General features: G+C 40.0%; 1 protein-coding gene across 1 annotated transcript; it reads right to left on the reverse strand.

Annotated features, from left to right (window-relative positions):
* Nucleotides 1-2,339: 2,339 nt before the first annotated feature.
* On the reverse strand, nt 2,340-2,999 carry LOC137735977 (probable arabinosyltransferase ARAD2). The gene has a single exon (XM_068475327.1). The coding sequence runs from the start codon at nt 2,997-2,999 to the stop codon at nt 2,340-2,342; it is 660 nt and encodes a 219-aa protein (XP_068331428.1).
* Nucleotides 3,000-24,512: the final 21,513 nt, after the last annotated feature.

Here is a 24,512-nt window from a genome sequence, read left to right on the forward strand (position 1 = left end):
ATGCTTAATTGTGAACTAGTATGTGGTGACTATGAGTAAGAATGTACTTAAGTGTAAAAATGGCTAAAATCTGTGGGAATAATGATTTTTAACTTGTCATGTGCTTTGGAAATCCCTGAGACGTTTGTTGGAAGGTTTAGGTTGTGTTTTACTTGTTCGTTTTGTTTTGTTTCTGGTTTCTTTTGTTTTGTTTTGCTCGAGGACTAGCAAAGATAAGTGTGGGGGTATTTGATAGGAGCATTTTCATGCGACTTAAATGGCTTGTTCTCGTGCATTTACGTTATGTTTCTTTAGTTATTTTAGTACTTTAAGCTATTTTCGTGTGTTTGTAGGTCGAAAGGGCTAAAGGAGCAAAAAGATGCATTTTGGAGACTTTTGGAGCACTTTTGGGCTAAGGACGGATAGCTTATGCTTGAAGCCAAAGTGTTGGACGAAATTGAAGACCTAATTGGAGCCAAAGTGTTGGAACCTTGTTCTCTTTAGTTTTAGGACATTTAAACCTTTCCTAATCCCAATCATGCCATGCATAACACACATCCATTCTAACACATTGTCATTGCACATGCATTTCCTTCATTAGTTAACCCACATGCACTTATCACTTATCATCACCACATATCATATCACTTAATCACTTATCACTTATCATCACCACTTAACCACTTATCATATCATAACCACATATCATATCACTTATCACTTATCACTTAACATATCATCCACCTACTTCACCTACAACATCCACCTACTTCACCTACAACATCCACTTCACCTACAACATCCACCTACTTCACCTACAACATCCACCTACTTCACCTACAACATCCACTTCACCTACAACATCCACCTACTTCACCTACAAATGACATAGCCATATGTTCCCTCCACTACTCCTATAAATACCCTTGCATTCATTCATTCATGGACATCTCATTTTCATACACAACACATTACAAACACATTCTCCCTTCCCTAGCCGTGAGCTTCCCATCTCTCCCCTTATAATCCAAACACCATTTTTCCATTCCACACTTCCATCCCCCAAACCAATTATCCCTAGACCTTATGCTATTGTGCCGCAACAAAGAAGGAGAAAGAAGAGAGGAGAAGCCTTGGACGTTTTGGCTATTCAAGCTTGGATTGTTGGAGCGTTTCTAGGTGTATTCAATCTTTGTTTTCAATGTTTAATTTATATTCTCTTTGTTTTGTTGTAAACATGAGGAGCTAAACTTGTTTTAGCTAGGGGAGACTTTGAAACCATGATTATATTTGCAATATGAATTGATTAATTCCAGTTGTGATTTCATAAATTGTGAATGCAATTTACTTAACCGTTTGATGGATAACTTATTCTTGTTTGTTGATTAAGGGTGCACACTTAGTTTGCATGCATGAATTTGGGGCTAGAATATAAGGGAGTTTCACATAATCGTTACAAACTTATATTCACAAGTAGTTAAGGTTGTTTTCACAATCATGTTAAGTAAATTCCTAGCATGAGTATCATGATGTCATAGTTACAAGTGCTTTGTCAATACTTATGATTTTCATAGAACGTAATGATCTTTGATTGTATCTCTATTATGATGTCATGTAGGGGACTTTTGAAGAATGCTTTGGGTTGTCGTATGATGTCATCCAATCCAATAACTTAAGGAAAATCTGAGGGTTAATTAGTGATGTCACGGTTAATCTAGGGTGTTGAGGTTCATGGTTTATCGAAAAGCAACTGGAAATCAATTTGTATGCAAGTGTGTCATGTGTGGAGAAGGACCCTCTAGCTAGCTAATCACCCATCCATATCCCCAAATTCGTCCAAAGTTTACTTAAGTCTTTTAGTTACTTGTTTTTCTTTTAAATTCGTCAAAAACCTAATCCCCTTTATTTAGTTGTGTCAAATCTGTCCTAATTGTGAGTTTGAGTGTTTTTGAGTCAAAACCAATTCTATTTTCGTCCAAGTCAAGTCCTAGAGTCTAAATTGAGTCTTTTTTATTGTTTTGAGTTGTTTTGAGTCTTTTAAGTTTGTTTTGAGTCATACAAGTTTAGTTAAGAGTCTTTTGATTTTGTTTACGTGTTTTGAAGTATATTTTTACATCTTTGAGTCAGTTTTCATTAGATTAGCAATCCCTCCTAATCCCCGGTCCAGAACGATCCCTACTTATACATATACTACAATTGTCAAACGAGGGTTTAATTTGTGCGCGTATAAATCTCGCATCAGCAGCCAGAGCTTGAAGTAGTGTAAAGCGTTGAGCTTCGCGATCGGCTAGTCGTTTGACAGCGGTCACTGAAGTTCTTCGCCGATTTTGATCATGACGGCTAGAGTGACGAGCTTGAGGTTATTGGTAGCGTGAGGAGACAGAGGAAGAAGCTCCACCATCACCATTGAGCACAGGCAAGGAGCACAGCCACTGAGCACAGGTAGCAGTGAGTTCCCATTTGTCGCCCGTGTAAGTGTTGATGCGGTGAGTGTAAGGCACGATCACGTCCTTCACAAGCGATCCTTGGTCCTCTTTCAACCGCCCAAAATCGCAAACAAGCAGTACACAATTTTTTACTTTGTCAATCACTTTGTACAGAGCATTGGGGTCCGAAGCCATGATCACATGGTCTCGGCCGTTGTTCCTCTTCCAGTACTCCTGCGATTTCAGCCACTCAATCAAGGCCACCTGATTCTCCTCGTTGCTGTACAACGGCTTCTCCGACCGGGAAGCCGGTCGCGCCGGGTTAACAATCAGGCTCAATGACGAGAAGAACGGCACGTAGAACAAGTCTGCCTCTTCCGGATCCAATACCCTCTCAACGGGCGAACCGACCCGTTCCGATTCGGGTTTGAGCAGGTCCCGGAACAGGTACCGCTCACCCATGTGCTGGTGACCCGGGTACTTGAGCTTCGAAACGTCGTCGTCGGTTGCTGCAGCGTTATGCAAAGAAGGAAAGGCTGCTGCTTGTTCGTCTGTCACTGCTTGTTGTTTTGTTCGAAACCGTCCTTGCATCATCGTCGGGTTTCGGGACCATCGTTGGGCACGATGGGTTCTTCTTCTCCAATTGTTCAAACATGGAGGATGATGGTTTCTTCTCCGTTGCATCTCTGAAGAGAGAAAGAAAAATGTCGAAAACCTCTTTAGACACCCAAGAGGTTGCAGGAGGCTGTGGGAAGGAGATTTTGCTGCTACATTTTGGTGAGATCTCCGTTGTGTTTTTTTTTTTTTTTTTTTTTTTTTTTTTTTTTTTTTTTTGTAGTGCTGCAAATGTCTCCATCGGGGGAGATGAAGAAGGAACGCTCCGCGGGAGGAGTTGACAGCGGCAAAGACGTCCTCTCCCGTGACAGAGTTGAAGCTGTGAATGGAGGATCGAATCGTCGGCGACGACTGCAGCAGCAACGACTGGGTCCTCGTGAGCTTCGCGTGGCTCCTACCTTCTTTTGACACCCTCAGAGTTTGGACCTCTCTGGTCGCTTGCGTGCTTCATCATCATTTGGGATCATTTCGCGGTTGGTTTGCAGCCGCAAGTGCAATGCTCAAGATCATTATGAAGATCCTGGATTTGATGTTGAAGGCCTTTGATATGTTGCACGGCCACGCTTGGCACGGATTTTGCAAGGAACATAATCTTCAGGAATGTGTAGTAGCTTCTCTACTGTTGCCATTTCTAAAGACGTCTGGGGAAGGCTAAACTGATATTCTAAAGTATTGAGGCAGTCAAATATGTCAACATCCATATTTTTAGCTCGTTTACTTGGCGGAGCTGAAAAGACAATCGAATTGGTATTATCCCAGGATTCCATCCCGAAGCTAATGGCAGGATAAGAATGCATGGCACTATGGTGGCCGTTCTTAGAACTAACACCTTCACCAGCATTTTGACTTACTTGAGAGATTTGACAAAGAGAATCTTGCCCAGTGAAGCTCAACTGAGACTTTAATCTTGTTACTCCGGGACCACCATTATTGCCCCCTTGTGATCTATAACTTCTAGTTCCTCTTGTAACTGAGAATCCTTCATGTAACTAAGAAGCCAGCTGGAGAGCTTCGCTGGCGAACCAGAGCCGCCGACGATGTCGAAGAACAAGAAGAAGAGTTGGAAGATCCAATCTCATTTAGACCGTGCGATCGGAGCAGTGGCTTGGTGGTGCTGGTGTCCCTGTGGCTGCTGTTGGATGAGTTGACTTTGAAGCTGGACTCGGAGCTAGTGAAGGAGGGAGAGTCGCCGCCACCGTCTCCGTTTTCTGGGTCGTTTTTCGGGGTCAACAACTCGGCTACTATCCGCCTCCCGAACCACCGACGCTTCGAGGTCCGAATGGTCTGAATTGGCACCGCCGCTGGATTTCGCCACACCGCTGGACGGAAAAAACACTCCCGAACTAAAGGACAATATCCCCTCCTCGTTGCTACCCAGCGACGGCGGGGACCTCTTCTTTTTGCTGTTGTTATCCTCAACGGCGACGATTTGGGAATGCCCCGAGAACAATTTCCCGTTGGCGCTGTAAGAGCTCCTCTTGCTTTCCCCGAAATTCAAAATCTCGCCCGATTCGGGCTTCAACGAATGCGAATTGGAATTCGAATTCTTCACGCTGCTCCTGTCATATCCGTTGTAGTTGGAGAAATTGAGCTCCCTGGGGAAGAAGCTCTGCGTCTGCTGTTGTTGTACTTGCTGCTGTAATTGTGGTACTTGAACCGGGCTTGGGTTCTCGGATAAGCTACTGGAGCTCGGGTGGTTGTCGAACTAAATCGGCTTTGAAATGGGCTGGTTGATGGGCTTAGACTTTAAGGACTTGCTGATTTTTTTTTTTTTTTTTTTTTTTTTAATTTTAATTTTTTTTAATTTTTTTTTTTTTTTTATTTAATTTTTTTTTTCTGATTTTGGGAGAACACATATACATGCATTCCCTTCCTTTATTTTATTTTTTATTTTTTATTTTTTTTAACAAATAACATGTAATTTTTTGTACAAAGAATGTAATAATATTGACTTTCATTAGTCACTTTTACTACAACCTCATTTTGATGTGACTGAACTCAAAATTAGACGTTCAAGCTACCTACATACCCTTCCAACAAAGAGATCAAGTCGAAACGTAGTTCAAATGTTTGTTTTTTTTTTTTTTTTTTTTTTTTTTTTTTTTTTTTTTTTTTTGTGTCTGTACTTGAAGTTTTGAAGTTTCAAGTTGCCTACGTACCCTTGGTTGAGGAGGGATCAAGTCATGACGTAGTTCAAATACATATATTTTTTTTTTTTTTTTTTTTTTTTTTTGTTGGTGCCGTACACAGTTTATGCTCTTGCGGGCTAGGAGCATTTTGTTGTTACCTTTTACGCTCGTGCGGACAATGAGCTTTTGGTGCCATTTGCAGTTTCAGCTCATGCAAGCAAGGAGCGTTTGTTGTCACCTTTTATGCTCGTGCGGACAAGGAGCTTTGGTTGTCGCCTTTTAGGCTCGTGCGAACGAGGAGCGTTTGGTGTCACCTTTTAGGCTCGTGCGAACGAGGAGCTTTTGAAATTTGTCAAACGATCTTAGAGAGGCATTCCTTGCAATCTTTATAGCAAGGAGTCTTGATTGAGTGATTGAAGAAGTCTTTTGGGAAGAAATCGCGCATCGTGATGGCAACGGGCGATCTTTGTGTCATAACTTCATCATCCTCAACACTTTCATGTAGCTTTGAAGGTTGACGGTAGCTGCTTTGCCCCCTTTCCGATTGGTGAACTTGTGGAGGAGACCTATGTTTCTTGTGCATTTTCTTTGGAGTGACATAAGTCCATCCTTCATCTTCACTTGACTTGACTGACATGGTTTTGGAGCATGCCCCCAGCGGTTGAGGCGAAGATTTTGAATTCAAAGAGCCAGAAGTGACGGAGGTATAGTTTGATTTCACCACATCATTAAGATCTAGCTCGATGATCCCTTTCTGAGCCAACTTCATGATAAGATCTTTTAGCACAAAGCACTTTTCCGTCGGATGACCAATGAAGCGGTGGAATTTACAGTACCTTGGACTGTCAGTACGGTTCATCTCTTCTGGCCGTTTACACTCAGGTAGGTTGATCACCTTTTTTTCCAGCAAGTCATCTAACATGGCAACCACGTCAGAGTCGGGGAATGGATAAGTCTTCTCCTCAAGCTCCTTCAAAGTGCGTCTACGTATCTCTTGATCACGAAAAGCTTCGGTTTGAATCGCCTTGCCTCGTGTATGGGTTTTGACTGGAGTTGTGTTGAGCGTCATTGCTTCCTTGGTGGGTTTCCACGTAGCCTTATCCACCTTTGGCCCCAAAACTTTGTCATTCTTGTAGTCGGCGATCTGCTCTTTCTTCCCATGACGGGTGATGCTTAACTCCATATCATGGGCGCGGGTGGCTACCTCCTCAAATGTTCGTGGTTTGATGCCTTGAAGGATGTAATGTAGTCCCCACTGCATGCCTTGAACGCACATCTCAATGGCAGAGGTTTCAGAAAGCCGATCTTTACAATCCAGACTTAAGGAGCGCCATCTATTTATGTAGTTGATGACAGGTTCATCTCTCCACTGTTTCGTACTGGTCAGCTCTAGCATGCTTACAGTACGACGAGTGCTGTAGAAACGGTTGAGGAATTCCCTTTCTAGCTGGTCCCAACTGTTGATAGACTCAGGTTCGAGGTCAGTGTACCAGTCAAAAGCGTTACTTTTCAGCGAACGCACGAACTGTTTGACGAGGTAGTCTCCCTCTGTCCCAGCATTGTTGCAAGTTTCAATGAAATGGGCGACATGTTGCTTCGGGTTGCCTTTTCCATCGAACTGCATGAATTTTGGGGGCTGATAACCCCTTGGCATCTTCAAAGCATCAATCTTCTTGGAGTAAGGCTTTGAGTACAGTGCAGAGTCATGCGAGCTTCCTTCGTACTGTGTCTTGACAGTGCTTGCGATCATCTCCTGTAGCTGCTGGATAGAGAGAGATCCCATGAATGCCGTTGCTTGGTCTAGCTTTGGCTTCTCTTCAACTTTCTCCGCTGGTGGCTCCTCTTCTTCGTCGCCTTCTTTCTTTAATAGGCCAATATTTGGGTCGACTTTCACGTCGGGCAGCGCATCTAGTTGGTTGACAAGTGCGGCAATTTGCAAGTCCTTCTCTTCCACAGTCCGTGTGAGCTTTGCGATTGCTTCATTCATCTGAGCTAACTGCTCCTCGATTGAAGTTGCTCCAGTGGTCATGACTTGCATGGTTGTACTGCCGCTTGGATCAGGGTCGGAGAGTAGGGACTCTGAGTATTTCCTCGGGCTTTCGTCTTCTTTACCTTCTTGAACCGTGATGTAGAAAACATCTTGGATCTCCTCTTCAGTGCCGTTCTCTTGGGTTTGTTGGCATGAAGATTTGCCAGTGTGGACGATGATGCGCCGCCTTACCTTCAGTGGTCCTTTTGTGTCGACCTCTAGGATTGCTTGGCGCTCCATCCTTGAAGGAATCAAGCTTCGAGCGTCGTCTTTTTCTCCTAACCCATCGAGCTTTTCTCCCTTTGGGGTTGTCTTCCTCTTTCCAAAAGGCTTACCATTATCTTCAAATCTTTCTGAAGCTGATCGTCGCAGAGGAGAGATAGCTGTGTTGCTTTGTTTCTTAGGCTTTAACAACCTTTCAAAAACAGAGCTTTGGGATGTCGGCGCGTTAAGCCTCTTGAAGACAGAGGTTCGGTCTTGACCACCAATGCGATTAAGCACTGAAGTTCTGGAGCTTGAATGGCTCATCCTATCGAAGACCGACGCCCGAGGGGAGGGTTTAGGCTCTTCTTGGTCTTGTTCAATGCTCACGCTGATGTGTTGAGCGCTAGCTTTCTTCACTTTGCTTGAAATCTTCACGGGTGCATTTGGTGTGAAGCCAAGTCCAGCTTTGTTGTTGTCAACTCCATAACCATGCTCCTTCAACTTCTTTTGAGTTTTGGTGAGGTTACGTTCTTCGTCATTGACAGTGTTTGAAACCTTCTTTCCAGCCACCGCAGAAGAAGTGAAGTCGTACCCGGCCTTCGACATGAGTTTGTAGGCGTTAGGGTCGAAACCTTCCTCGGTCCTCTTGGTTGGAAGAGAGCTTGGTTTCACTATGACACCATGTTGCGCCTCCAGACGGTTGATGAGTCCGGCAGTTTGCAAGTTTTTCTCCTCTGCAGTCTTTATCAGCCTTGCAATTGTTTCCTTCATCTGAACCAGCTGTTTTTCAATGGAGGTAGTACCGATAGTCATGACTTGTTCTTTGTTTGAAGCCATGGACTGTGCTTGAATATCTTGAACGGAGACAGAGATGAGAGGTAGAGATTGTCCCACCGGGCGTGCCAAATTTGTGAACACGAAAAATTCCTGAAAACAAGAGACAAGAATACGTGTACAAAATATATTTTTGTGTTAATGATTTTGGGGTTACAATCTCTTTGTAATTTGATCCTCTGATTCTATCTTCGTAGGGTGTAGGTTTGTGGATGAGCTGTTGATCCAAAGGGCCGTCGGGGCTTGATCTAAGGATGAACAGTTGATGAACGATGAACACTTTCTTCAAGGGCCGTCGGGGCTTGATCTTGAATAATGGTTGTGTGGATTTCTTCAAGGGCTTTTGGGCTTGATCTTGAATGAACGGATGAGCGGATCTTCAAGGGCTTTTGGGCTTAATCTTGAAGAACGATTGGATGTGTGAATTTGTTGAGGTTGTTGATCCAAAGGGCCGTCGGGGCTTGATCTTTAGGATGAACGGATGATGAACACTTTCTTCAAGGGCCGTCGGGGCTTGATCTTGAATCGGTGGAAGTTCTTCAAGGGCCGTCGGGGCTTGATCTTTAGGATGAACGGATGATGAACACTTTCTTCAAGGGCCGTCGGGGCTTGATCTTGAATGAACGGATGATGAACACTTTCTTCAAGGGCCGTCGGGGCTTGATCTTGAATCGGTGGAAGTTCTTCAAGGGCCGTCGGGGCTTGACCTTGAAGGAGGATTTGACGAAGAACGAAGAGTGTTTTCTTGATCCTTCGGGATTTGCTTGAGAGCTTTAGAGTTTCAAAGCTTCAAGGTTTTGGTGTGATGTAAATTCCCTTCTTTCTTTCTTCCTTTCCTTTCTCCTTCTCCCTCCTCCTTGAAATGAATGCCTTGGCCTCCTATTTATAGAATTCCAAAACTTGATTTTTGGATTTAAATAATCAGATGAAATAAATCGTTTCTGCCAGATATTGACTCGTGTCCTATTTGATGACCTTTCCAATTTATTTCTATTTTTTGTTGAGTCACACGCTACATGTAAAATTTATGTGACACGTGAGCGTTGAAATTTTAATTATTGGTTAACATTCATTTCACCGAAATTTCGATGTCTACAATATTACAACACACTCTCAAGGACACTCTTTAGAAGCTACGACACTCACTCACTTCTAGAGACACACTCTAGACCACTCATACTCTTCACAAAACTACTCCTACTTCTCACTTGGTTGCCTACTTGCTTGCTTCTTGGTTACTTTCTTCTTAATTGATACAAATGGTGTGGATGCCTTCATAGGCAAGGATGGAACCTTGGAGAAGCATGGAAACATCATGCTAGAGATATCTAGATAATTCCACTACCTTCCTAAGCTAGAATTACCTACACTAATCTTGCATGTTGGTGGAATCCTCACCATTCTTCTGGACTCTTACACCAACTTGAACTTTACTAGAATTCTCTAGCATGTGCATGGATCTTTCTTTGTGCATGGGCTGGATCCATTTGTCTTTGGGCTCTTTGGGCTGGTGTTGTACTTTTAACATTCCCCATCAACACCAGCTCTTTCTTTACTCCATGCTGAGTTGATGATGGAGCTTTTTCTTGCACACCCATTTGCATGAAATGGGTTTCACATCTCTTCGCTTTGGCACTAGATTCCAAGCCTGATTTAGCTCCACTGCAGTGACCTCTTCTCCAAACTTTGAGCCACTCAGGTTCAACTGCTTCTTTTTCTATGGCTACATTGGTGTATTTAGGATTTAGCTTCCGGATTCTTGTTAACCTCCTTAGTTGTGATTGTGGAGTTGATACTTCTACTTCACCAGGTCTATCTTCTTCTGGTTGTTGACATACGCCAGCTTGCCAAGGATTTTGAGATACTGCTTGCTCAACATCATCACCATCAAGTGAATCCTCAGACTCACCTGGTCTCGATTGGATTCGAACAGTTTGCTCCCCCATCTTTTGCTGCAACTTATCTTCAATTTCTCTTGAATCAGGCAATGCCTCATTTTCTAAGGATCACCAAGAAGATGCTTCATCAAACACCACATTTCGTGATGTGTAACATCTTCCAATCGTAGGATTACAACATTTCCACCCTTTTCTTTGGATGTCGTATCCCACAAAAATACATCTAATTGCCTTCTAGTCAAACTTGCTACGTAAATGACTTGGAACAAATACATAGCACACATAGCCAAATACTTGAAAGTAACTAACTGTAGGTTTCATATCCCACAGTTTCTCAAAAGGTGAAACAAATTCTAACCTTGGTTGAGGAAGCCTGTTGATCACATGAGCTGCAGTTCTCATTGCTTCGGCCAAAAACCTTCCTGGTACATTCTTGGCATGGAGCATACTTTGACATATCTTTGCGAGATGTCGATTCTTTCTTTCCGCTACACCATTCTATTGTGGTGTATTGGCACAGGTGAACTGGTGACGTATTCTACATTCTTATGGATACTAGGATAACTTATTCGAGGTATATTCTCATCCATTATCTGTGCGTATGCAACAGATCTTCTTTCCCACTTCTCCTTCAACTGTCTCCTTAAACTCTTTAAATTTTGAAAATGTTTCAGATTTTTCTTTCATAAAGAAAACCCACACATACCTGGAGAAGTCATCAATGAACATCACCATGTACCGCATCCCACTTATTGATGGTTGCTTGACGGGCCCGAACACATCGGAATGAACCAACTCCAATGGTTTTTTCGCTTTAAACTTCGACTCTTCTTATGGTAGTTGATGTGCTTTACCATACTGGCATTCTGCAAAAACCGTGTTTGTTCTCAAGTCAAGCTAAGGTAGCCCCTTAAGCATTGACTTCTTCATCATCACATTTAACTTGTGATAGCTAACATGACCCAATCTCATGTGCCATAAATATGTTGTCTCATTCTTCCTTATCTTGTCTACGTATGAGGTTTATGATGACATTACATAGATTGACTACAGTCGTCATCCCTCCATTGTTGGCGTCCCTAAGATCTTGAGGTGTCGATACACCTTCACATCTTGTGGACCAAACAAGACATAATTTCCTAATGACGTCAATTGTGGTACTGAAAGAAGATTTTTCTTCATACCTAGAACATGGTAGACATCTTAAAGCGGCACATGGTTAGTGTTGTATCAGGGCTCAATTACTGTCTTACCAATGTAAGTAATCGGTAACCTTGAGTTGTTAGCCGTCTCCACTAAGTGGCCTTCTTTGTACTCAGCCAGACTTTGTAACTTTTTCTAATCACCTGTCACATAGTTTAAGCAGCCTGAATCCATGATCCAATCATTATGGTAGTCAATCGACTTCGAACTTGTTGCTGTGAGAGCTGACTCTTGCTTCTTCATAGCAACAAATGCTTCAGCGTCCCATTCTTCCTCCAAGGCTAGAGACGCAACGACGTCCCAATCATCTTCACTTTTCTTTTCTGAGTTAGAGACGTTACTTTCTGCAAGCCTTTTGAATTAGAAATCCTTCGCCTTGTGGCATTTCTTTCCACAATTGTAGCACTTTCCCTCAAACCTTTTATTATTCTGGGAGTGATCACGGTTGTCGTGATACGTTGGAGCTCCCAGTCGCCGAAAACTCCCCTCCTTCCGGTGACCTTTCTCCTTGTCACCATTTCTTTCTAATCCTTCACCAGCATGCTGCTTAAAGCTGCCTTTACTTTTGGTGTAGAACGCTTCCTTTTCACCTTTTAACGAGACCCCTCTCATTTGCTTTGCCAAAGCTTCTTGATCGGCAAGCAAATTTTCAAAATCAACAAGTGATGGTTGGGTCGACCATCCTTGTACAGCGGCAACGAAGCCTCGATATTCGGGTCTCAATCCATGGATAATTATTCTTTTTATCCTGGATTCTACAATTGCAGCACTAGGATCTAATTCTGAAATTTCACAGCAAATAGACTTTACCTTGTGGAAATACTGGGCAATTGTCATGTCCTTTTAGGCCACTGATAATAGCTCATTCTTGACAAGTTGCAATCTTGTATCTTTCCTCTTTGAAAAGAGTGTGGCGAAGGTGTCCCACGCTTCTTTAGGTGTCTTGGCCTTGCGTATGTGCTCCAACATGTCACCTTCAACTGTAGTTTTTAAGGCAAACATGGCCTTACCTACCTTGATCTTCCACTTCCTCAAAGTGCCACTGGTGTCTTCTTCCGACTGCATAACTTCATTATCACTGAAGACATCCCAAAGGTCTTGGCCATGTAGGTAAGACTCCATACATGTAGCCCATGTGTTGTAATTTTTGTTGTTCAACTTTTTGATTCCTTGAACAACTTGACGATCTCCCATCGTGTCGGCAAAACTTTGATAAGCCGAACAAGATTAGTCAACAATCTTGCGAAGCACTAAACTTCTCATGATTCTTAGAAGCTTCACTCGAGACAGTCTCTGATCGTACCGCTCTAATACCAATTGTTGGGGAAAAGTTAGAGTACACAACTCTAACACAAGTGTTGGAGAGACAACACAAGTGAACGAATTACTTGTATTACACACAAAATATTACAACACAGTCTCAAGGACACTCTTTAGAAGCTACGTTACTCACTCATTTCTAGAGACATGCTCTAGACCACTCACACTGTTCACAAGACTACTCCTACTTCTCACTTGGTTACCTACTTGCTTGCTTCTTGGCTACTTTCTTCTTAATTGATACAAATGGTGTGGATGCCTTCTCCTTTTATAGGCATGGATGGAACCTTGAAGAAGCATGGAAACATCATGCTAGAGATATCTAGATAATTCCACTACCTTCCTAAGCTAGAATTATCTACACTAATCTTGCATGTTGGTGGAATCCTCACCATTCTTCTAGACTCTTCCACCAACTTGAACTTTGCTAGAATTCTCTAGCATGTGCATGGATCCATTTGTCTTGGGGCTCTTTGGGCTGGTGTTGTACTTATAACATATCCCTCAAGAAGAGGGATTAAGCAAACATACCTTATGTACACGTGCAACCAAATGCAGTTGATGCAACTGCATTAAAACGCAAGCTAACGGTGAAAAATGAGATTTAATATTGTTTTGTAAAAGGTTAAGTTCTCCAGGACAAAATCCTTTAAGAAGCATTTGTGTAAACCGAACTTAATAGTCAAGTTCTTTAGTATAAAGTTGTTATAGTAGGTCATAACCATTAGCTCTCACAGGTAATAATCCGTTACGGGTTCCATCCAATTGCATAAAAGATGCCTCAAGCAGCATCTCTAGATCTTCTACGTCATCGTAATCCATATTGTTACTGTTTACCAAGCTCCCACTTCTGTTAGGGTGCGAAGATGCTATTTGAAGCAGAACGCCCAAACAAAGCCTCAGGCTGTTGATTCTGCAACCATTTCCTTGTTAAATATAAATGTGCCATATCTTCATTGTCATCCAACAAATGTTCGCGTTCATCCCTCACCTGAAATCAGACAGACACATGCTTCTAACTCAAAAAGAAATTAAAAAAAAAAAAAAAAAAAAAAGAAGGGTCGTAATTAATAATTAATAGGCACGTAGCCAAGAATGGGTCGAACTCAAATTAATAAAACCCTCTTCGAAAAATGAACGAGGGTGAAATTGTGTTGAGTGAATTATTTGTTTACATATTGTGTACAATTTTTGCTCAACACCTAGCAACAGTGATATAAAGTTAGTTATATGGATGTTGGTTTTGCCAACCCATCAAGTAGAAACAATTTCAAGAGAAGCCCCCTGTCGATCAATTTTCAACATAATAAAACCTAACTCCTGATACGATTCACTTCATATGCACTCAGTTATACAGGCTAACAATGTCAATACTAAAACCAGGACAAGTCTAAAGGAGGCGTGGTAATAAAAATCTCATCAGAAATATCTTGTTATTCACCAGAACGTGAGGGCTGTTGATTCTGCAGCCGATCAAGAAGCTTTGGCAAAGCAAATGAGAGGGGTCTCGTTAAAAGGTGAAAAGGAAGCGTTCTACACCAAAAGTAAAGGCAGCTTTAAGCAGCATGCTGGTGAAGGATTAGAAAGAAATGGTGACAAGGAGAAAGGTCACCGGAAGGAGGGGAGTTTTCGGCGACTGGGAGCTCCAACGTATCACGACAACCGTGATCAGTCCCAGAATAATAAAAGGTTTGAGGGAAAGTGCTACAATTGTGGAAAGAAATGCCACATGGCGAAGGATTTCTAATTCAAAAGGCCTGCAGAAAGTAACGTCTCTAACTCAGAAAAGAAAAGTGAAGATGATTGGGACGTCGTTGCGTCTCTAGCCTTGGAGGAAGAATGGGACGCTGAAGCATTCGTTGCTATGGAGAAGCAAGAGTCAGCTCTCACAGCAACAAGTTCGAAGTCGATTGACTACCATAATGATTGGATCATGGATTCAGGCTGCTTAAACTATGTGACAGGTGATGAGAAAAAGTTACAAAGTCTGGCTGAGTACAAAGAAGGCCACTTAGTGGTGACGGCTAACAACTCAAGGTTACCGATTACTTACATTGGTAAGACAGTAATTGAGCCCTGATACAACACTAACCATGTGCCGCTTTAAGATGTCTACCATGTTCTAGGTATGAAGAAAAATCTTCTTTCAGTACCACAATTGACGTCATTAGGAAATTATGTCTTGTTTGGTCCACAAGATGTGAAGGTGTATCGACACCTCAAGATCTTAGGGACGCCAACAATGGAGGGATGACGACTGTAGTCAATCTATGTAATGTCATCATAAACCTCATACGTAGACAAGATAAGGAAGAATAAGACAACATATTTATGGCACATGAGATTGGGTTATGTTAGCTATCACAAGTTAAATGTGATGATGAAGAAGTCAATGCTTAAGGGGCTACCTTAGCTTGACTTGAGAACAAACACGGTTTTTGTAGAATGCCAGTATGGTAAAGCACATCAACTACCATATGAAGAGTCGAAGTTTAAAGCGAAAGAACCATTGGAGTTGGTTCATTCCGATGTGTTCGGGCCCGTCAAGCAACCATCAATAAGTGGGATGCGGTACATGGTGATGTTCATTGATGACTTCTCCAGGTATGTGTGGGTTTTCTTTATGAAAGAAAAATCTGAAACATTTTCAAAATTTAAAGAGTTTAAGGAGACAGTTGAAGGAGAAGTGGGAAAGAAGATCTGTTGCATACGCACAGATAATGGATGAGAATATACCTCGAATAAGTTATCCTAGTATCCATAAGAATGTAGAATACGTCACCAGTTCACCTGTGCCAATACACCACAATAGAATGGTGTAGCGGAAAGAAAGAATTGACATCTCGTAAAGATATGTCGAAGTATGCTCCATGCCAAGAATGTACCAGGAAGGTTTTTGGCCGAAGCAATGAGAACTGCAGCTCATGTGATCAACAGGCTTCCTCAAACAAGGTTAGAATTTGTTTCACCTTTTGAGAAACTGTGGGATATGAAACCTACAGTTAGTTACTTTCAAGTATTTGGCTGTGTGTGCTATGTATTTGTTCCAAGTCATTTACGTAGCAAGTTTGACAAGAAGGCAATTAGATGTATTTTTGTGGGATACGACATCCAAAGAAAAGTGTGGAAATGGTGTAATCCTACGATTGGAAGATGTTACACATCACGAAATGTGGTGTTTGATGAAGCATCTTCTTGGTGATCCTTAGAAAATAAGGCATTGCCTGATTCAAGAGAAATTGAAGATAAGTTGCAGCAAAAGATGGGGGAGCAAACTGTTCGAATCCAATCGAGACCAGGTGAATCTGAGGATTCACTTGATGGTGATGATGTTGAGCAAGCAGTATCTCAAAATCCTTGGCAAGCTGGCGTATGTCAACAACCAGAAGAAGATAAACCTGGTGAAGTGGAAGTATCAACTCCACAATCACAACTAAGGAGGTCAACAAGAATTCGGAAGCTAAATCCTAAATACACCAATGTAGCCATAGAAAAAGAAGCAGTTGAACCTGAGTGGCTCAAAGTTTGTAGAAGAGGTCACTGCAGTGGAGCTAAATCAGGCTTGGAATCTAGTGCCAAAGTGAAGAGATGTGAAACCCATATCATGCAAATGGGTGTGCAAGAAAAAGCTCCATCATCAACTCAGCATGGAGTAAAGAAAGAGCTGGTGTTGAGGGGGAGTGTTAAAAGTACAACACCAGCCCAAAGAGCCCAAAGACAAATGGATCCAGCCCATGCACAAAGAAAGATCCATGCACATGCTAGAGAATTCTAGTAAAGTTCAAGTTGGTGTAAGAGTCCAGAAGAATGGTGAGGATTCCACCAACATGCAAGATTAGTGTAGGTAATTCTAGCTTAGGAAGGTAGTGGAATTATCTAGATATCTCTAGCATGATGTTTCCATGCTTCTCCAAGGTTCCATCCATGCCTATGAAGGCATCCACACCATTTGTATCAATTAAGAAGAAAGTAGCCGAGAAGCAAGCAAGTAGGCAACCAAGTGAGAAGTAGGAGTAGTCTTGTGAAGAGTGTGAGTAGTCTAGAGTGTGTCTCTAGAAGTGAGTGAGTGTCGTAGCTTCTAAAGAGTGTTCTTGAGAGTGTGTTGTAATATTTTGCGTGTGTAATACAAGTAATTTGTTTACTTGTGTTGTCTCTCCAACACTTGTATTAGAGTTGTGTACTCTAAGGTTTTCCCCAACAGGATATCATTTTGTCATTGTTCTCTTTTTTATATTTTTTCAGATGATTTGCTATGCGGTATGTCCAATTTCAATTCTTTCCGCCATCAATGACCTGATCCAACTTGGAGTTAAAATGTTTGTTGAGTCATAGTTTTTGTGATACTTCAATTTGTTTTGAAAACTGAAAAAGGTTTTTGGAGCACTGGCACCTTAAATAATTAACACTATCAAAGATGTATATGAAGCAGTAAATCCAAGATTGACATAAATAAACCCCAATTAAGTGTCTCCACCGCTTCAAGAATGTTTCATGAATTAGGTACTGAAACAATGTCAAAGATAGAACTTTGTAGTGGTAGCGCTCGTAAAATGTCATTCAATTCACTAATAAAAGCATCTTTACGGTCATTCAGCATATCTTTCTGGTCATCTAGTCACATCTGGTTTGTTGTCTGGGATGCTGTGGTTGTTTGGCTCATTGAATAATTTGATTATAGTTGAGAGCCTTTGTCATCAATTCTTGTTTTCTTAAGTTACCTTGATCCGTGTTTCAAATTTTAAGTCACATGGAAATACATGGCCACCACCTTTTCAAGAGGAGGAGATACCGGAATTGTATTCATCAGTGTTGGGACTGAAATTTTTGGTACTTTGGAGGAGACATACATAGAGAATGCAGTGTTGGTGACCAAAGGCAGAGAAGTGAAATATAAAACAATGCTTCGTTTGGTAGCTAGTTTGCACCTTTCCAGCAACATGTTATCTGGAGAAATCCCTAAAGAGCTGACCAGCCTCATTAGCTTGCAAACGTTGAGGGTTCTATTTGAGTTGGGGCTCGGATTTGCATTCGGGTTTTGGATTGTTCTTGGTTCATTGCTGCCTAATGTGTCGTGGAGCAATGCATTTTCTCAGTTCCAGAACAACATTGTGAAGAAGCTTTATGCTGCAATCGTTGAACGTTTAACAAATTTGTGCAGATAGAGGGAGTTTGTGTGATTTGTTTCTACTTTTCTGCTATACATATAGAATGTTACACTGTTGTATTTTTTTTTTCTTTTGTGGCAAAGTTTTTTTATCTTTTCTTGGTTTTCATTTTTCCAGTACAAAATTGTAAGATTTGCTTTATAAAATTGTAAGATTTTCCTCGTTGAATTCCAATATTAACAAAAACATGTGTCCCTAAGAGCTTCTCCAAGAGGCTATAGCTAAATCAGGCACGTTTGGCAATTTTAACCAAAACTTCAGAAGAATGCAGCTTCAAATTTTGTGCATATCCTTTTTGCAACATTGCAAGCAGCCATTCACTTTATTTTGTTGGACCATTCGATCACCTGACTGCCTAAGCCATTCAAGAGTAGCTTTTATTCTTTTATTTGCACTAAAAAGAGAAGAGCTTTCTCTCCCATCTTTCAGAGAAAAGGGATTTCAATTGAAGCTAAATTAGAGAGATGGAAGATCAGCTTTCCAAATCAAGTTCCACTTCGTGGGTTCTATGCGAAAGTGTAGTCTTTATATAAATTCTAGGATTTGTGTAGGCTTCACCAGTTACTCAACTTACTCTAAGATGTGTGTAGTCTTTATATAAATTCTCACTGATCGTAGTGAGTTTTATAATATTAAACTAATCCAGATGCCATGAATGGTTTTATATTGAGATATGCATAATAATTTAGATGCCATAGATATTACATGAGTTGGGAGAATTTGACTGTCAATGAGGTTGAATATTTGTTACAACCAAGTTGCAAATTGAATTGAGTTTGACGATTAGAATTAGATTGGTTTATGTGGGACAATATAAAGTGTTTACTACTGAATGATTTCGTACACTGACGAGCATAAAACTTGGAGCCAAATTGGACTGATTTCGATTAGTTTAATTTTTTCGCAATAGTCACTCGCTGATCTTAAATGTTTTGTACAGCGGAGATCAAGATTCTATTATTCCACTAACGGGAGCACAGACACTGGTGAACGGATTGGCAAAGGACTTGGGACTGATAACGAATGTGCCTTACAGGATCTGGTTTGAAGATAAACAGGTCGGTTCGTGAATATAATAGTAAGATTGGAAAATTAGTAATTTACGGGTTAAAAGGTTATTTGCTACTGCCATATCGTGTAAGTGGGTATTTTGAATTTTTCAAGTTGTTTGGATTAACACTACTTTCATCTAGCGTGTCAGTTTTGCACTCATAACATATGAATTCGAAAAAATGACAAGATCTACAATTTTTCCTAAGAACAATAACCGATCAAGAATGGCTGGTTACATCCAACTGATAAAAAAATTGTCCCAGTAACGGAAAAAATGGGAATGTAATAATGGCTTTACTCTCTAGAAAGAACCAATATCACCAACTACAAAGTATGCTACTTCTTTCCCACTCATAATAATTAAAAAGGGTTAATTCCCCGAAAGAATGAACCACCCTTGCAGTTCCCTATCTCCAAAATTATTAAATAATGAAAAGCGATAATAAAAAAAAAAAACAAGCAAGGAGACGAGACCTAAATCCGCAAAGAGAAAAAAAAAGAAACATCAATGAGAACGAAAAACCGGATGAAACTCAAGGTCAATAGCGTCGGCGGCAGCGGCTAATTTGCAACAGTGGTCCACCTATAGTAGATACTAGCCAGCACAAAGGATGAGTCCAATACATGGTACCCAACTCCTCAAATCCACTTGACTCATGAACAAAATGAGCATGATCAATGGTCAATGTATACAAAGCGTGTTGTATTGCAAACCAATAACGTACATCTACGTACTCTCAGCAGTTCTTATGATGCATATACACATAACATGCTTTAATTCTTAGATTGTTACCATGCCGAAAACAGAACCCATTGCAGGAAAACTTTTTATGTGTCACGTTTAGTCGAGGCACATAACATGCTTTAATTATTAAATGGTTATGGATTCCAAACAAAACACCAGCAATTGTTATGGATTCCAAATTTCCAACAACGTTTTCGTTAGTTTAAGACCCCTTTGAATATTGGAGGTGGTTCTTGTTATATGCCCGATCCCTGACTGGACTTGGAAAAGTCTCAAACTCTTCCTTTGGGATAAACGATGAACTCGTAAGTTGTGTTAACAAAAGTCCCCTTCGTAGTTCTAGTCGGTAGTCCCAATGATTAATGTCTTCTCATTCATTTTTTTTTTCCCGTTGCTTCTTATAACTTAGCGAAGAACACTGTCTACCATTGAAGAAGATATATTGAGAAAAAGTGAGACACTTATTTAGCCCATTGCCGGGCCGTCAATCATGGTGCTAGATTGAAGAACAATGTCTACCACTGAAGAATCACTTCATTACAAATGTCCAAATACACTCCAAAGTAAAAAATTGTGTACATTTGACACCTAATAATCTTTTTTGAGTACTCATTCTTATTGTTTTAGTCGCAAATTATGTGTTTTTTACTTAAGTTCCAAAAAGTGCCAAATGCACGCTCATTTGATCTCATGAATGTCGAAAACAGTCAAAATACACTCTTAAAGAAAAAATTGTGTTTTTTACAACTATTAAGCTTTTGATCTTAAGGTCCTAATAACATATTATGTGTTTGTTTGCTAACGTTCCAAAGAGTGTCAAACGCGTGCTCGTTTGATCCCATGAATACCATAAACAGTCTAAATACACTCCAAAGTGGAAAAATGTGTACTTTTATCACCCAATAAACGTTTGATCATTTGAGTACTCATTCTTAAGGCCATAGTTTAAGTTCCTCAAGGTGTCAAATGCACGCTTGTTTAATCCCATAAATGCTGCAAATAGTCCAAAAGTGAAAAATAGTTTCTTTTGTCACCATATAAGTTTTTGATCTTTTGAGTACTCATTTTTAAAGATTTTTGTAGCATATTATATGTGTTTATTTGTTACTAGGCACATTAAACTGAAGAACTACTTCATTAGACTATCTCCAACCCTTGGTCTAAAACCTAAAATTTTTAGCCCATAAAATTTAGATTTTAGCCCAAAAACAATTTTTCTGCTCCAACCCTTCTGACCTAAATTTTTTAGCCTAAAATTATTAAAGAATAAATTTATGCTAATTTTTTCTTTTAAAGTAATTTTTAAAAAAAAAATTATGTACACTATCATAATTTAATTTTAAGAACATTTTAACTTATAAATATTTAAATTCCGATAAATATTTAAAAAATCACTAAATTTGGGTGAATTTTGAGTTAAATAATTTTTTTTTTAATTATTTTAGCCGTTAGATTTTAATTTGGGTTGTTAGGCCTTTTTTTTAACGTTAGATTTGATTATATTCGATCTTAACCATTAGATTCAATGTATTTTAAAATTAGATTTTTTTTTTTTTTATAAAAATAATTTGAATTTGGACTGTTGGATCAACCAAAGGTCCAATGCCTTCAGCCGTCTGATTCAAAATAGAGCTGTTTGGGTTGTGACTGGCCTTGTTTCTGGCGAGTCCACACGCACAAGTGGGTTCCATCAGTGCTTTTGGGCTAATTTCTGGGTGAAATTTGGTTTTTGTTTAGCTTTTAGCTTTTAACCCACATATTTAGCATGGGTTAGATTAGGATTTTTTTTTTTTTTTTTTTTTGTTGGGGGGGGGGGGGGGGGAAGGAAGAGGGGGAATAAAATCTAAAAAGTAGCATTTAATCCAGGATTGGATTTGGTCTCAAATATGTTGTTGAAAAAAAAGAAGTTAACCTTGTCTATTGCAGAAGATGAGCTGACATCATCAAATGTCGTTTTGCGTAAAGTTTCATGGTGACTTTTGTGGTTTTGTGAAGGACACGTTAGTATTTTGCTTTTTTGGCTTGGAAGTCAATATGGCCGCACGCAAATAGGAGGTAAGGTATTGTGTAGGGGAGTTTAAAAGAAATTTAGCACTGAAAATCTCTCTCAGTTGAAATCAACAAAATCTTGTGTGTATACTCTAGCTTGATACAAAAAATCAAATCAAACACTGAAAAGGTCTTCAATAGTTCATTATTTCCGACAAATAAATGAGTGAACAATTTATAACCAAAGCTCAATATCATGAGAATAATAACTCTGGAATGGCTGGCAACATCCAATTGATAAAATAATTTTCCTAATAACGGAAAAATTTGGCAAATGTAGGTTTCTTTCATCCAACTTATAACAGTTTTAAACTTTTAACTTAATTTTTTTTTTTTTTTTAATTTGTAGAGATGGATTAGGCGAGATTAGCTCTTCGTTAACAGTCGTGTGCGAGGCACCAATCCTCTCCAGAAGGAGAAAGGACCATTGCACCCAGAAACCCTCCACCCGTCCCCTCTTTACTAGATTTTATTAAGAAGAAAAAAGGAAAAGAAATACAAGTGGGGGAACTAGGTCAATACCCGCCAAAAACAACTTTTGAAGCCAAATCCTAATAAGAAGTAGAAAACTGCTTGAGACAAGAAAACCCAGATAAAACCCAACCTAACAAAATCAATAATTGGGGCGAAGAGAAAGATTATGATGATACGCAACAATAGCACAAGGAGGACAAGAGTCCCAACAATAAACCCCGGGATGGTCCATTCCAAAATTTGCCAAACAATCAGCCACCTGATTCCCTTCACGAAAAATATGTGCAACTCTTATGCGCATAGAAGAGAGCAACGCTCTACAATTCAACCAACGAACCCTCAAACGCCAATGAACACAATTATGAGAAGCAGAAGCGAAAAGAACAGCCAAGGACGAATCACACTCAATCCAAAGGGAACGTCAACACTTCTCCCAAGCTAAGTTTACTGCATGAATTACAGCATGCAATTCAGCTTCAACAGAGTTGGCCACCCCTAAAGAAGTAGCAAAACACCCTACGCATGAACCAAAATGATCATGAAAGATACCGCTAGTACCAGCCAATCATGGTGATCCACGAGCTGCACCATCGGTATTCACTTTGACCCAATGTAGAGAAGGTGGTTTCCATAAAACTTCAATAACACGAGGTGGCTTGGCAGGACGACCAGACAAACCAATAGCACGAAGAATACAAAGTTCTTCCACAAAATTTTTCATGTTTCCCTTGCTCATCAAATCAATTTCAAGGAGCTGAAAATTAATTGAGCAAGCAATAGCAGTAATGGAAGGTCGAATATTGTCCAAACGAAGCTTATTACGTGTTGTCCATAGACAATATAAACATGATCCAATTAAACCCCACCATAAAAGTTGAATATGAGAGCCATAGCCTTTGCGAATAGGATAAGTGAAGAAGGTCATAATATCGTCAAAGTTAGAGATCACCCCAAAGCAATTTAAACATGAAGACCAAACCTGACGTGAGAAAGAACATAGTGCAGAGTATGAGTCCAATGCATGGTACCCAACTCCTCAAATCCGCTTGACTCGCGAACAAAATGAGCATGGTCAATGGCCAACTTATAGAAAGCGCGTTATATTTCAAACCAATAACGTACATCTATGTACTCTCGCTAGTTCTTAGGATGCATAAACACATAACCTGCTTTAATTCTTATATTGTTTCCTGTCGAAAACAGAACCCATTGCAGGAAAATTTTGATTTGTCACTTTGAGTCGAGGCACATAGCATGCTTTAATACTTAAATTGCTAGAGTTTATCCCAAAGAAAACTCCAGCAATTGTTATGGACTCCAACAATGTCTTAGTTTGTCTAAGACCCCATTGAATTAGAGGCGGTTCTTGTTATATGCCCCATCCCTGGCTGGACTTAGAAAAAGTCTCAAACTCTTCCTTAGGGATAAGCGTCGTGTGTATTGCAATGCGCAAACATGAACTATTCATGCATGTGCCTTTTTCTCTCATTTCTTGTGGTTTGGATCAAGTTATGCTCTTCAGTGAAATATTAGAAATATCTTAATATATTATGAAATTGTAAATGGCTGTATTATGTTTATTTAACTTTTCCTTTTTGGCAGTTTTAGTAGTTGATGATATTAAAATGGAAATACCTGTCTTTTTGAGTTGTGAGTTGAGTGCCCTTTTATTCCTTTCTGTATGCTGCTTTATATATATATATATATATATACACACACACACACATACATACATACATATATATATATATATATAGTACATACATTTCTTCTATTTTAAGCTTTTTAATCTCAAAATAATTATCTATGCTCCCAATTGTTGATGTGATTAGTAACAGAAGATAAGAACTTATGTTGCAACTTGATCTTTCATATCCTCAAAACTACAAAAATGCAATCAAAAAGTAGCCTTTCCTCTGTAAAATCTGATTGGGTTAAATATACAACTTAAAAGGGTGTTTGCCGCCCACAAATGCCATGTGTATAGTACTTTCAAATTTTTGCCCTCGGTTACTGTTCACTTCTGTTGAAATTAAATATTCATTGGTACTTGAGGGAAATAAAATCATTTAGGCCTTATGCAAAGCCCAAACTTATATTAGTTCCAAACATCTTGTTTTCCCTTATAATCAATTAGGGAAGAACATTGTCTACCATTAAAAGAGATTAATGATGAAAAAAGTGATGAATTTTATTTTATTTTATTTTCGTGTCGATTATGTGTTGTTTTAACGGGTCGTGTAAGAAAATTTCAGGCCTACCCTTGATTAGTGAGAAAATTCTCTCGATAGATTTGCCGCCAACGCACAATCAAAGGCAAGAGAATGTTGAGTCGTAGAAGCAAATAGCAACGAAAAAGAAGAAGCAAACGTTGCGCAGAATAGTTCAG

This window comes from Pyrus communis, chromosome 6 (genome assembly GCF_963583255.1).
Source record: "Pyrus communis chromosome 6, drPyrComm1.1, whole genome shotgun sequence".
Classification (NCBI taxonomy): Eukaryota; Viridiplantae; Streptophyta; class Magnoliopsida; order Rosales; family Rosaceae; genus Pyrus; species Pyrus communis.